At 47.4% G+C, this 13,044-nt stretch overlaps 1 protein-coding gene across 2 annotated transcripts; it reads right to left on the bottom strand.

Annotated features, from left to right (window-relative positions):
• Positions 1–3,889: 3,889 nt before the first annotated feature.
• On the bottom strand, positions 3,890–12,459 carry LOC132527774 (leukocyte elastase inhibitor-like). 2 transcript variants are annotated; one of them, XM_060163812.1, is made up of 8 exons: positions 12,409–12,459; positions 11,678–11,786; positions 11,083–11,257; positions 9,445–9,582; positions 8,667–8,784; positions 7,140–7,282; positions 6,887–7,054; positions 3,890–4,799 (listed from the first exon to the last, which is right to left on the bottom strand). In XM_060163812.1, the coding sequence occupies exons 2-8, from the start codon at positions 11,686–11,688 to the stop codon at positions 4,398–4,400; spliced, it is 1,155 nt and encodes a 384-aa protein (XP_060019795.1). In that variant the 5' UTR covers positions 11,689–11,786; positions 12,409–12,459; the 3' UTR covers positions 3,890–4,397. The 2 variants fall into 2 exon arrangements, with proteins under 2 accessions (XP_060019795.1, XP_060019796.1); XM_060163813.1 differs by lacking the exon at positions 11,678–11,786 and having other exon boundaries at positions 12,409–12,452.
• Positions 12,460–13,044: the final 585 nt, after the last annotated feature.

Genomic DNA, 13,044 nt, shown 5'->3' with positions numbered 1-13,044 from the left:
ACAGAAAAAAAGAAAGAAAGAAAAAGAAAGGAAGGAAGGAAGGAAGAAAGAGGGAAAGGAGGAAAGGAAGGAAAATATTCCTTACCTCACACTATACCAAAAAATCAATGCCAAGGGTATTTAAGATCTATGAAAGCAATATGAAAAATAAAATGAAATAAATTTTAGAAGAAAATGTAGGAGAATTTTCCATGAGTTTGGGGTAGGGAAGAAGTTTTTAAAGAAGAAAAAGAAAGCATTTACTATAAAGGGAGTGATTAATAAATCTACTACTTTAAAAATAATAATTTCTCTTTATTACCAAGACAACATTAAGACAGTTAAAAAGACAAGCCACACAACCAAAAGAGAATTGAAAGGCATACAATGGACAGACGGTTATCGTGTTTGTGTATAACTTTTACAAAGCACATTAAAAACACATTAAAAAACCCCAAGCAAACAATTTGAATAAACACTTTAAAAGAGGAAATCGAAATGGCTTATACATGCATACAAAGGTGTTAAATACAAACTTACAAGCTTAAATCATAATGAGATCTCTCCCACTCACATTGCCAAAAACTTTGAAAATTCTGCAATTCAAAGTGTTGCCAAGAACGCAGACCCACTGGGCTTCTCTCACCCCTGGGGGGATTATAAACTGGGAAAAGTACTTTGCAAAATAGTTTGGTGATCATTAATCAAGTTCAGTTGTTTAAGAATGTTGACCCAGCAACCTTCTCCTAGAGAAGTGTATTCACATTGTACATCCTGACATCTATAGGAATGCTGGAGGTACCTTTCTCGGTGAGCCCCAAAATCAGCGACAGCAGAATGGGGACATAAATCGTGATATATCCATCCAATGGAATACTATATAGTAACGAACATGGACACATTGTTGCTGCATTCACAGCATGGATGAAGCTACAAAACATAAGTTGAGCAAGAGAAGCCGGATTCAGAAACGACGTTTCAAAATTAGTTCATTTATGGAAATCTCAAAATCAGCCTGAAGCAAACTGTACTGCTTAGGATTATAGCAGAAGGGTAAAACCACAGAGAAAAGCAAGGAAATTTTCGCAAAGTTAGAAGAGTTGTTACCTGTGGGGAGACAAGAGGAAGGGGCTATGACCAGGGGGAGTCACATGGAGCAGAGGCAGCTTCCTGTGCACGGCAGACTTGCTTTCCTGACCTGGGCCACACGGTGCATGCTTTATAATTAACTGTTCAATTAACCTTATGACCTGTGCATTGTATTTCACAATAAAGCAAAAGAAGTAATGTCAAGTCATCTGCCAGATTAACATAGCTCAAAATGCCTGGTAAGTTGTTGTAATTATAGTTGCAAAGTCAAGTTGAGAAGTCCTTGAAGAGGCTCCTAGTGCAGGAACTGTGGGCAGACGTACATCCCAAGGACGGGAGGGAGCGAGGAGCCTCCCATTGCCCGGGTCCAGCTCGATGGTCAACCAGTGGTCACGTCCTCTCCACGACCTCCTGTGACATACATGAGGCTGGTCCCCGGCCGGAATGCTGTGTGGCAGATGCAGCCATGACAACAGCGTGCAGGAATCGGGGCGAAGGCTGGTCCTTAAGGGGCTTGGCCAGCCCTGGCAGGGTGGCCTGAAGACGTGAGGACACACCCTGTCCCCTGAGTGTCCCCCAGGGTTGGGAGTGCTGTGCAGTAGCAGCTGGAATTTTACAGTCCTCTTGATTTTGTTCAGAAGTTGGCAGTCGGATAAAACAGGTTAGAGGGGAGACAAGCTTGCCACGCACTTGTTGCATTCAGTGATGGTACAAACTAATGAATTTAGCATTCTTATAAGAGTATGAAGACCTAGACTCGTCTTGAAGAACTGCCAGCCTTGAGTCCGGGTCGTCTGAAACACCAGGTCACCATGTGAAAAGCTGAGCACGCCCGGCTGTGCTCCCCAGAGCAAAATAGACTTCTAGAAAAGGAACTGGAAAAAGCAAAAATCACATGCTCAAAACAAGGTGAATTAACGATAGAAGGAGCTATAAGGACAGAGTCGTTGAAGGTGAATCTGATTCTAAATAGGACACACGTGAGAGTGAGCACACCCACCCCGTCCCTCGTCAGCAGACCAGTCTAGGGCCACAAGGAGAGCGTCACCCTGGGAACACACAGCGTGCACCCCTTTCTTCCAACCTGAAGTCCTAGAGGCACCACCTCTTCACCCCCTCCCCTCAGGGGAATGTGTGGATGCCACCAACACTGCTTCCCTCCAAGTCCTCCTGGCTGGCTCGCCCTACAAGCATAAGGGGACTGTCGGTCCTCTAAGGGGTTTCCTCATGACCGAATTATTCATCCTGCTCACACAGCCTGAAAGTGGACGTGAGCTCCTCTCAGACTTGTCCCCACCTTCAAATTGCTGATTATTGGACACCCGGAACATCCACAAAAATCTTGATTTTTTTTTTCCTCTCTTCAAAAGTAATTTTGAATTCGCTTGTTTTGCGATTCAGTTTAAGAAATTAAATAAGTGAATTATTATACTTTTGATCAACTTGAAGCTTGGTGGGGTTGAGGTCTCACAGTGGTGTTTAGTAAGTATGTTCAATGGGATTATTAGGAGCACATTATCTCCATGTTGGAGTGCACTCTAGATAACAAGCTCTTTTATTTTAGAGATTCAGTCTCTAAACATAAACAAAATTTATCATAGTCCATAAGCATGGAAACATTCAAACTTAAAAAGTAATTTTTGTATACCAGGTGCTGTATTTACTATAGTTAAAAGAGAAATGAGGGTGCTTCCCTGGTGGTGCAGAGGTTAATAATCCGCCTGCCAACGCAGGAGACACAGGTTCGAGCCCTGGTCTGGGGAGATCCCACATGCCGCAGAGCAACTAACCCCATGGGCCACAACTTCTGAGCCCACGCGCCTACAGCACGTGCTCCGTAACAAGAGAAGCCATTGCAGTTAGAAGCCAGCACACCTACCTTGATCCCAACAGGATTGGAAGGGACACCATTCAGCCCGTAACAGGATCCCAATGTCTCAAGACAGTTCCTGCACAGGTAGGCATAGCCTTGTCTTGCTAACTTAAAAAGCTGTTCCCCAATATACTTTCTATCAAACTGCTTGAACTGCTTTCCTTTGAAGTATATAGCATTACTGAGGACCCGTTTTGTCAATAAATCAACTGACTTGGCAGGCAATACCTCTACATTTTGTCTTTTTTTAAAAAAAGAAAGAGAATAGGTCTAAGTAATATTAAACCACCCATGCTGGGATAATACACAGAGGAACACACCATGAGCTGAGGGCCACCTTCTCAAACTGTGTTATGGTCGCTATGCCTGGAAGCCAAATTAACATAAGTTGGCCGCTGCCATGAAACCCTGATCCCTGCATTTTCACAGGGTGTTTGAAAGTATTAACAAGTTGGAGTTTGGGCCGTTGTCTCTGCAAGAGGCAAATTGTAATCCTTTTAAAAAGAAGTTAGGGATGAACAAAGAACCACATTAAATAGTTCATGAAATAGAGAAATGTCTATAAAATAAACGGGCAGGTTGGGGACGGTGAGAGAGTCCCTGCACCTGGCTTTAGGAAGAAAGCTTTTCGGGACAGAATGATGAGAACTGTGCCACGGCAGGTGTAGAGGAATACAGCGGGATTGGGAGGAAAAGGCACTCGTGTGGGACTGGGGTGGCAGTGAGGACCCTCGTGGAAGGCAGGGTGTCTGGGCTTAGACTCACCGGGACCTATCCTGTCCCAGGCATTGCCCTCAGGGCTAGAGATGCACAGAGGTAGTTAATCTTCTCTACAGGACCCGTGGGAGGAGGGTCCTACCTTGATCCCCACAGGACACAGAGTAAGGAGGCTTCTCACAGCCCCTACGGAAGGAGTGTCAGAAGAAGGAGTCATTCCCACTCGTAATGTCAGATCATACTGGGGCAAGTTTCTTTTATTTATTTATTTATTTTCATTTTTACATCCCCAGCATCTGGGTCAAAGTCAACATTCAAAGTGTTCGTTAAATTAAGCTTTAAAAAAAGGAGGGATTGGGCTTCCCTGGTGGCGCAGTGGTTGAGAGTCCACCTGCCGATGCAGGGGACACAGGTTTGTGCCCCGGTCCGGGAGGATCCCACATGCCGGGGAGCGGCTGGGCCCGTGAGCCATGGCCGCTGAGCCTGCGCGTCCGGAGCCTGTGCTCCGCAACGGAAGAGGCCACAACAGCGAGAGGCCCGCGTACCGCAGAAAAAAAAAACAAAGAAGAACAGATACCCATGCCAAGTTAATGGCTGTAACCAGCCAACAGGACTGAGCTTACAAAGGAGATTAAAGATTCATTTTTGGATAGTAGTTATACTGGTAAAGATCTATGAAAATGGTCACCATTGAAAGGGCAGGTAAAATGCTCCAAGCTTGACCGTGTATTTCTAGTCTCTATGGGGAGGAAAGTCTGCCGAGGAACAGGATGCTAGTGGAGGGATTGTGCCGAATGAAGAAAATGAATGGGTGGTCGGCGGTGAAATACTCCTCTGTCAACGGCATGGCGTAGCAGAAGCCTCCCGCGGTGGCAGCCGCCGCCTCTGTGCCCTCCTCGTTCACCTCCACGAAGGACTTGTGGACCACCTTCGATACAGAGAGGCCTCCGGCTCCTGATATGCCGGACAGGTCAGCCTTGCCACTGAAGAGATCCTGCATACCCAGGGAGGCCAGCAGAGTGCTGAGCTCGTAGCTCTCCTCCAGCTTAAACCTGGGCAGCTGGACATTGACCTCAAGGAGATCCAGATTCTCGGGTCTGGTCCACTCCCGCAGCTTTTCCAAAGTCAGCTGTTGCTCAATCTGGATTCGGAATGGGCAAAAACAAGAGCTGAAATCATGTTATAGAAGGAAGTTAATGAAGCATTGTTTGAATGAACGGGCTCCCTAGCTTCCTTCATGTTTTGTACCAACACAGATTCCATTTGGAGCATTTCATTTCTTTCTGGCTATTGGTGATAATGAACAGAGCTGCGTTCCCAGCCACCAAGGGCCCATCCACCCAGGACTCACCAGGCCCCTGCCACATGGGTCACAGGCCGTCCTGGCTAAAATTGCCCTAATTGGTCGCGTGATGCAAGAGGGTATTTTAAAGCTTTCTTCCATTATTTCATTCTGTTTATTCTGAACCCCAGTGATCACTGTGTTTATCTGGGAACCTCACACAGCTGAAGTTATCTCTGATAGATGTAGCCCATTGGTAAACACAGAAATGGCCCTAGTTCCTCATCTAAAATGGGATAACAGTAGCACATACTTGGAGCGCTGCAAGTGCTGAATGAGTCACCCTACACAAGTGCTGTGTAAGGTCAGCTACGCTCATTACTATTATCACTGCTACTGCACTGGAACAGACGCACATTCCACTTTTCTACTGGTGCTGGTCATTCCAGACTTTCTTTTTGATAATCAGGAACGGACAAGTACGGAAATACAATTGAAAGAAGGAACACAGTGGTTTTAACTTATGCTCTAGAGCTGCAAATGGCTAATATTAAACACCATCCAACAGCAAGTTTGGTCAGGGGTGGGGGAGGGGAAAAGCCCACAACAGGCCAGAGACACTGAAGCAAAACCTCACTCTTCACAGTTTTGCCTCTTCCTGGCCCTGGCAAGACACACCATTGCCTTTAAATTACAATAAGAGAAACCGCAGACAAAGTTCAGGTTAGGCAGCGGGCTTATCTCTCAGACTAACAGGCCACATGGATCTTTTCCTGTCATGTAGCAGTTGGACATTTAATGCACAACCTATGTGAACTGGGGTGAGAACGACCAGATTTTACAGCACATGGCGAAACTATAATGGTCGAGGGTTTTTAATTTTAAAAAACTGTTTTAATGAAACAGTCCCCATTTATGGCACGGTCCTCCAAAGCTCATCTAAGGGAGTCTCCACGAGCTGCCCCTGGCTAGCGTTCCACTCGGTCTGTACCTTAGATGTTCCCGCCACGTTGTGCACCAATAGTAGCTGAACATTTAAATGTGGGCCTTCCATAAAAAGGAACGAAACTGAGTTATCTGTAATGAGGTGGATGGACCTAGAGTCTGTCATACAGAGTGAAGTAAGTCAGAGAGAGAAAAACAGATACCGTATGCTAAGGCATATGTATGGAATCTAAAAAAGCAGTACTGATGAACCTAGGGGCAGGCCAGGAATAAAGACGCAGACCTACTAGAGAAGGGACATGAGGACTCGGGGAGGGGGAAGGGTAAGCTGGGATGAAGTGAGAGAGTGGCATTGGTAGCGTGGCGTATACGCTACCAAACGTAAACTAGATAGCTAGCGGGAAGCAGCTGCATAGCACAGGGAGATCAGCTCGGTGCTTTGTGACCACGTAGAGGGGTGGGATAGGGAGGGTGGAAGGGAGACACAAGAGGGAGGAGATACGGGGATATATGTATACGTATAGCTGATTCACTTTGTTATACAGCAGCAACTAACACAACATGAAGCAATTATACTGCAATAATGATATTAAAACACGTACAATAAAAAAATAAATAAAATAAAATTATATGCACAGGAAAAAAAAAGTTCTCATCACAAGAAAAAAAATTATAACTGTGTGGTGATGGATGTTAACTAGACTTATTATGGTAACCCTTTCACATCATATGCAGTTATAGAGTAATTATGTTGTACTCCTGAAACCAACATAATGTACATGTCATTATACCTCAATAATAAAAGTCTCTATAAACATAAATAAATAAATGTGGAGCTTCGCACTGCAACACGTGGATGCGCTACTTTACAAAGGAGTGACGGGAAACTGGGAAGGAACACCGGGTCACCTCAGCAAACAAAGAACAAGCCCCTACGCCCGACACCACACACACACACACACACACAGGGTCCGCGCATCACTCGGGGTGGGGAGGCGCACCTTCCTCAGCCCCGTGGACTCGTCCAGGATGTCATCCGGCAGCAGGATGACCATGCTGAGGTCCTTTCCCTCGTAGGGCAGTTCCAGCACCCGGCACTTAAGGTCCTTGATGTGGCCAAGCGGAAACCTCTTCTTCTGATACATCATTTTCACTAGTTTTGTGTCTTTCTGAACAATTAAAACACAGGTCACTAACATTGTTCTCAGCGTGGCTTTAGAGCGCACAGTCATCTAGAAGGTCACCTGCCCTCACCTTATTCAGTCTGAAAGCTGCATCTTTTGTGGCCTCCATCATGAATTTCTCCTGCCAGTTTCCTTTGAAATAGATGGCATTCACCAGCACCAGCTTAGTCGTGCTATCAACCCCACCTGAGGCCAACAGCTCTGGAATTTTCCCTAAAAAGACAAAGTTAGCTTTTTAAAAATCCACCTATCAGAATTCCACATTTGAACTGACCTTTGATTAGCAATGAAATGCCACTCAAATTCTTCCTTCTATTTAATTTCCTTTAACATGGTACTAAGTCAGCCAAGTCCCCTGGGGTGCTTCTACTTTAAATAAACCAGCTCGAGGGGCAGATCAGGGGGACACAATCTACCCCCAAAGGGCCGATGCTTCAAAACAAGTCAATTGTTTAAAGGCTAAAACCAGGAAAACTCTTCTTTTCTGGAACGTGGGATGAGTAGTGGCCTCATTTTGTGACTGGCCATTCTTTTTCAGGAGAAGAACAATTTCTTAACCAAAATGTTTTGTCACTAATAAATAGCTCCCTTCTTCAAATCTTCCAAGTTAGATGCCTGACTCTCACAGGAAAGCTTTTAACAAATATCCAAAAGGTAGGACAGTTCCTCCCCTGAAACACAGGCCCCACTCATGACGTGGCATGGCCGTGACAGTCCCTTATGGAAGGAACACAGGTGTCCTGTGGGTGCCTCAACCGTTCCGTGACTACGACAGTAACACAAACCAGAAAGAGAGCCTGAGGAGACGCAGCCCCACCTCCCGACCCTGGTTTCTTAGACAACATGTTGGCGAAAAGTATTTATGGCCACAGCGGCTTGTAAACATTGATTCACAAGATTTTCATCTCTTTTAGTCTTCGTTCAATGTTAGTTTTCATTTTAAAATGTAGTTTGGGGAACTTATGGGTAGAAAACATTTAGCATTTTCAATTAAATCATGTTTACATTTCCACTTTGAGGAATTGCTACATTTGAAAGCTGTCTTGGGACATACCCCGTAGCGCAGTGGTTAAGAATCCGCCTGCCAATGCAGCGGACTAAGGGTTCGAGCCCTGGTCCGGGAAGATCCCACATGCCATGGAGCAACTAAGGCCGTGCGCCACAACTACTGAGCCTGCGCGCCTAGAACCCGTGCTCTGCAACAAGAGAAGCCACCGCAATGAGAAGCCCACGCACCGCAAAGAAGAGTAGCCCCCGCTCACCTCAACTAAAGAAAGCCTGCGTGCAGCGACGAAGACCCAACACAGCCAGAAATAAATATATAATATAAACAAATTTATTTAAAAAAGGAAGGAAAGAAGGAAGGAAAGAAAGGAAGGAAGGAAGGAAGGAAGGAAGGAAGGAAGGAAGGAAGGAAGAAAGAAAGAAAGAAAGAGAAAGAAAGAAAGAAGGCAAGCTGTCTGGCCCTGGCCAGTGCAAGGTGGACCCCAGGGTGAGGCTGAGGGGCTAGGGAAGGGGAGAGGGAGTCACCTGCAAGGGGCATGCGGGGGGAGGAAAGGAAGCATCAGTGTGTACGACCAGGGCTGCCCTCGCTCACCTTCCGTCTGCCCTTTGACCCACTCGTTTATGGTCTTCCTTGCGTCTTCGGCGGCCTGCAGAAAATCCACACTGGCCAGTTCAGCACCGTACATTTTCTGAGTTGAAGCTAAGAACTCCTGTTTAAGGAGAAAAATAGGAAATGTGAGTAACTCCTACTCCATACAGAAATGGTTTTTTAAATTCCTGAAAAGCAACAGAAATTGTCCCAAAAGGCATATTTCATTGTAACAAAAAAAATTCTAACCCTTCTACTTTTTTTACTATAGTCAAAAACACACAGCATTCCAGCACTTTTAAGTGTACAGTTCAGTAGTTTCAGTGTTGTATAAAATTTACCAACTCCTGGGGACTTCCCTGGCGCTCCCATGGTTAAGACTCTGTGCTTCCACTGCAGGGGGCAGGGGTTCAACCCCTGGTCAGGGAACTAAGATCCCACATGCCACGCGGCACAGCCCAAATAAAATAAAACAAAATTTACCAATTCTTTTCTACCCCTTGACTAACATTTTCATAAACAAGCAAATACTGATTGTACTTGAAAGTGAATCATGGAATTCACTCTTGCTTTAGCAAAACAGCCAGGGTCAATCTTTTCACTGTGGAGACTAGAAAATGAAATCACATCCATTTCCGGGAAAACTGTCTGTTGTGTTTTCATTCTGGATGATTTTGCTGAATGTTTATAAAACTTAAAGCTGACTTCTGTGACTTGATTGTGCTGGAAAAGAGTCTGCATTGTCTAGTGAGTTTTGGAACATGAAGAGCAAAGTACTTACAGGGAGGAAATCATAGCTTTTCTCTCCATATAACCTATTAGCAAGTTTCAGAATGTAGGGAGCTCCATGTTTGTTGATATCAGCATTCAAACTCTGAAATCCCGAATGAATCTCCTCAACCTCTTTGAAATAGAGAGCCTAAAAGAAAGAACACATTATTTCTATAACCATTTCTTTTGAAATTATAAGCTGGTTCCTTGGCATTTGCTTCCATCAAATCAAATTAATATTACTAATTATTGATGATCCCCAGCCATCTTCATTTTCCATTTTTCATTGGAGAACAAGTAATAGAAAATCCAAAATGTATCGCTTGGTGAAACATAATAAGGACATTGGAAACTGTTTTCCCATCCCTTTTTTGGTATAATTAGAGTTCCACAAATAGGAGTGGTTAACAAGGTAAATATTTACACAAGTCTGCTTTTTTCCCCAAAATCAGAAGTGGTAAGTTTATATGTATATTCTATACAAATAAAATTTTACTGAAAGTTCTCAGAAATAAACAGTAAAGGTAAGAATCATCAGCTATGTAAGAACACAGAGATGGTACAGATTGAGAGGTTTTTATTTTTTTTCCTTGCAGATATGGAATGTGCGTGGGGGTGCTGTGATGGATCTCTTTACTGGAAACGGGGCTAAAACCTTAAGAGTGTTCTTTACTGAGCTTATAAAGTTCCTGGAGAGCCTCAAAACACAAGCTCAGATTACCTTGCAGGGGACGACTAACAATGACTAGAACCGGGGTTCTTTTTAAAGTGGATTTTTAAAAACTTTCAAACGCTTTTGTATCTGCAGTGATGAAAAAGGTTGGTTTTTCCTAAAGTACAGAAATAGAAGCTTTGCAGCTGGAACAGGCCCATAAACGTGAATCCGGGCTGCACCTTCCCTGGCTCTAAGTGCAGCGCAATCTGTGACCCGTGTGTTAGAAAGTCCTTCACTTTCACCCCTCTTTTCAAGGAAAGCCAGAGTTCCCCACTCAGCATAAAGCACGCCCCGCACACAGGTGCCCTCCACACCCACCAAGGACAGGCAGGACCCTCAGCATCCCCGCCCCCTCTCCCGGCAGGGCCCTACTGCTCACACGGGAACGGGGGTCACAGCCCACCAGGGCACACCTGGTGCCAGGCCCAGGGGTAGGAACACGGACTCACAGGCTCTCGTGTCCCCTTGACTTCTCGACTAGGTGTCATTATGCTCAAAAGTATCAAGACACAGCTGACATTATGGGAGTCGCTGAGCATCACAGGCAAAGCGGAAACTGGACAGTCCTGGGCGGGGGAGGGCGTGGCTTACAGGAAAGCCCTGCTGACTCCTTGCTGGAAAGGAACGGAAGCAGCGCACGGCAGGGGGTTGTCGGCTTTCTTCCTGCTCCGTCCTCAGTCCCACAAAAAGCAGAGCCTGGCACATCGCAGGTGCTCAGTAAAGACTGGGTCATGAATGACAGCCTGCATCCCAGTGGATTTTTCCTGGGGCTTTTTCTGAAAGTCTGACTTCATGAAGTATAATGTATAATATAACACAATGCTGAACACCGAAATACAGTTTTCTACGAACGCGCTGCAAGAGCTCAAAGGCACAACTTTCTGGTACGGTCTGCGCGGTAGGCACCAGCTGGGAGAGCTAGTTTCTGCTCACCTTGGACATCTGCGCTGCGGTATTGCCTCTGGTCCCCAGAAAGACCATGGCCAGCGCTGATGAAATGCTGAAGGGGGAGATGAAGATGTTGCCGGCAGGATCGCTCTTGTTTAGGGCGCGGAACAGGTCCAAGGCGAAGCGGGTGTTTGCCGCGCTCAACTGCTCCATGGTGAGGCTGCAACACAGAGCAGAGCCCTGAGCTGCCCCCTGCCACACCAGCCAATCGACAACGCCACTTCCCCATCTCCTCCTCAACTCACGCCAGCCACCCTGAAATACCCTGCAACGAACTTATACTTTCTCTCTCCCTCTCTGTCTCTCTCTGTGTCTCTCTCAAGCGGAAGGCAAGAACACTCTATGTGCACAACTGTGGGAGCTTGGGGCGACTGGCCAAGGCTTCAGCAGTGACACGGGATCAGGACTCCGTGTCCTAAAGGGCCCTGGCCGTGCAGACAGGTGCATCTGGGCCCTTCCCTACCACACGTGGGAGCGCACACTTCCCACCCTCCGTTCAAGTCTCTGATTCATTTGAGCCATGAATCCACTGCCCACTTTTACCTGAAAAAGAATGTTTCTATTAGAAAGTCATAGCTACCTGCTACTCATTAAAGCAAATTCCCGCAAAAGAGACAGAAGTATCCTCGTTTTTGAGGTTCACTTGCTGGTGTTTAGAGAGGTCCGCAGTCTCACAGCTGGTGAAGGATCTGAGAGTGGGAAGCCAACACAGGCCCCGGGGTCAGGTAGGGCAGCCCGACAAGGAGAAGGTGACAAGTATCCTCTGTCACTCCCGCGGGCATGGAGGGGCTGCAGGTGAAGCACCTGGCCTTGCGCTCAGCTCAGCCAAGCACTCTCCCCACCTGACCTCGACTCTCAGCCCACATACAATCGAGCAAGAGGAACAGTCGTGCTGGCTGCCCAGCGTGTAAGTGCTAAGTTGAATTATTACTGTTGCTGCTGATAAATAGTCTCTAGGATCGCACTGGCCTCCCTTCCCTGCCTCCAAGCGCAGAAAGGAGAAGCCGCTCCGCCTGGGCTGCCTGGAAACCCTCACAGAGAGAGAAACATTCTGGACTCCGGCTTAGGCTGTGCCTTCCGCCTTCAGGCCCCAGGGAGCGACCTCCGTCTGCCGCAGGCCGCCCGGTTTGGTCTCGCGGGACGCAGAGCCGGGGACCCCGGGTGGGGCGCACGGCAGGTGTCGGTAACCACCGGACGCGGGGACCCCGCGGGGCGCACGGCGGGGCGGGGTGACCCCCGGACGCAGGACCCCGAGGGGTGCTCGCGGATCGGAGCCTCTCCCGCCCGGCCCAGATCGCTGGCCGGCCTTACCCGCTGCTGGGCTGTCTGGGCGAGGTGCGTGGTCTGGGCAGAGCGCAGAGCGCGGCCCTTATAGGCAGAAGGGAGTGTCCCCGGAAGGCGGGGCGGGGCGGCGCGGGTGGGCGGGGCGGCCCCGCCCCAGGATGATGCACCGCCTAGGATTTGGGGCTGCGGCTGGGCGGGGCACAGGGCGGGCCAGCGCGGCTCCAGGCAGCGCGCTCCTGGGGGCCCAGCACCTCTCTGAGCTCCAGGCAAACTCAGCTCTCCGGAAAGGACCTGATGGGCTATTTCCTACTAAGGTGTGAATGACTGAGATGACAAGGTGCCGGCTCTTAGAGGGCAAACCAGCCTCTTTGGAATCTTATCCAAACACTCCAAACTCCGGCTTACTGGGGGCTGAGGGTGTGTGTAGGGGGAGGGGCCTCTAGGGTGAGATAAAACAGAATCAGTTCCAAACAGCATCCTTGATGTCTCTGTCCTTCAGGAAGCCATGAGTCCAGCCCCAAGACTCCCCTGGCAAGTGATGAGCCCAGCAGGCTGGGTCAACTCACATACCGAGGCACACCATGAGATCGCCCATCCGTGCGAATAAAGTATCTCTCACCCATTATACTAAAATGTAAACTGACCACTTTTTCCCCTATACGT

Source organism: Lagenorhynchus albirostris, chromosome 10 (genome assembly GCF_949774975.1).
Source record: "Lagenorhynchus albirostris chromosome 10, mLagAlb1.1, whole genome shotgun sequence".
Classification (NCBI taxonomy): Eukaryota; Metazoa; Chordata; class Mammalia; order Artiodactyla; family Delphinidae; genus Lagenorhynchus; species Lagenorhynchus albirostris.
The sequence above is the reverse complement of the archived record's forward strand: the minus strand, read 5'-3'. Positions and strand labels throughout refer to the sequence as shown.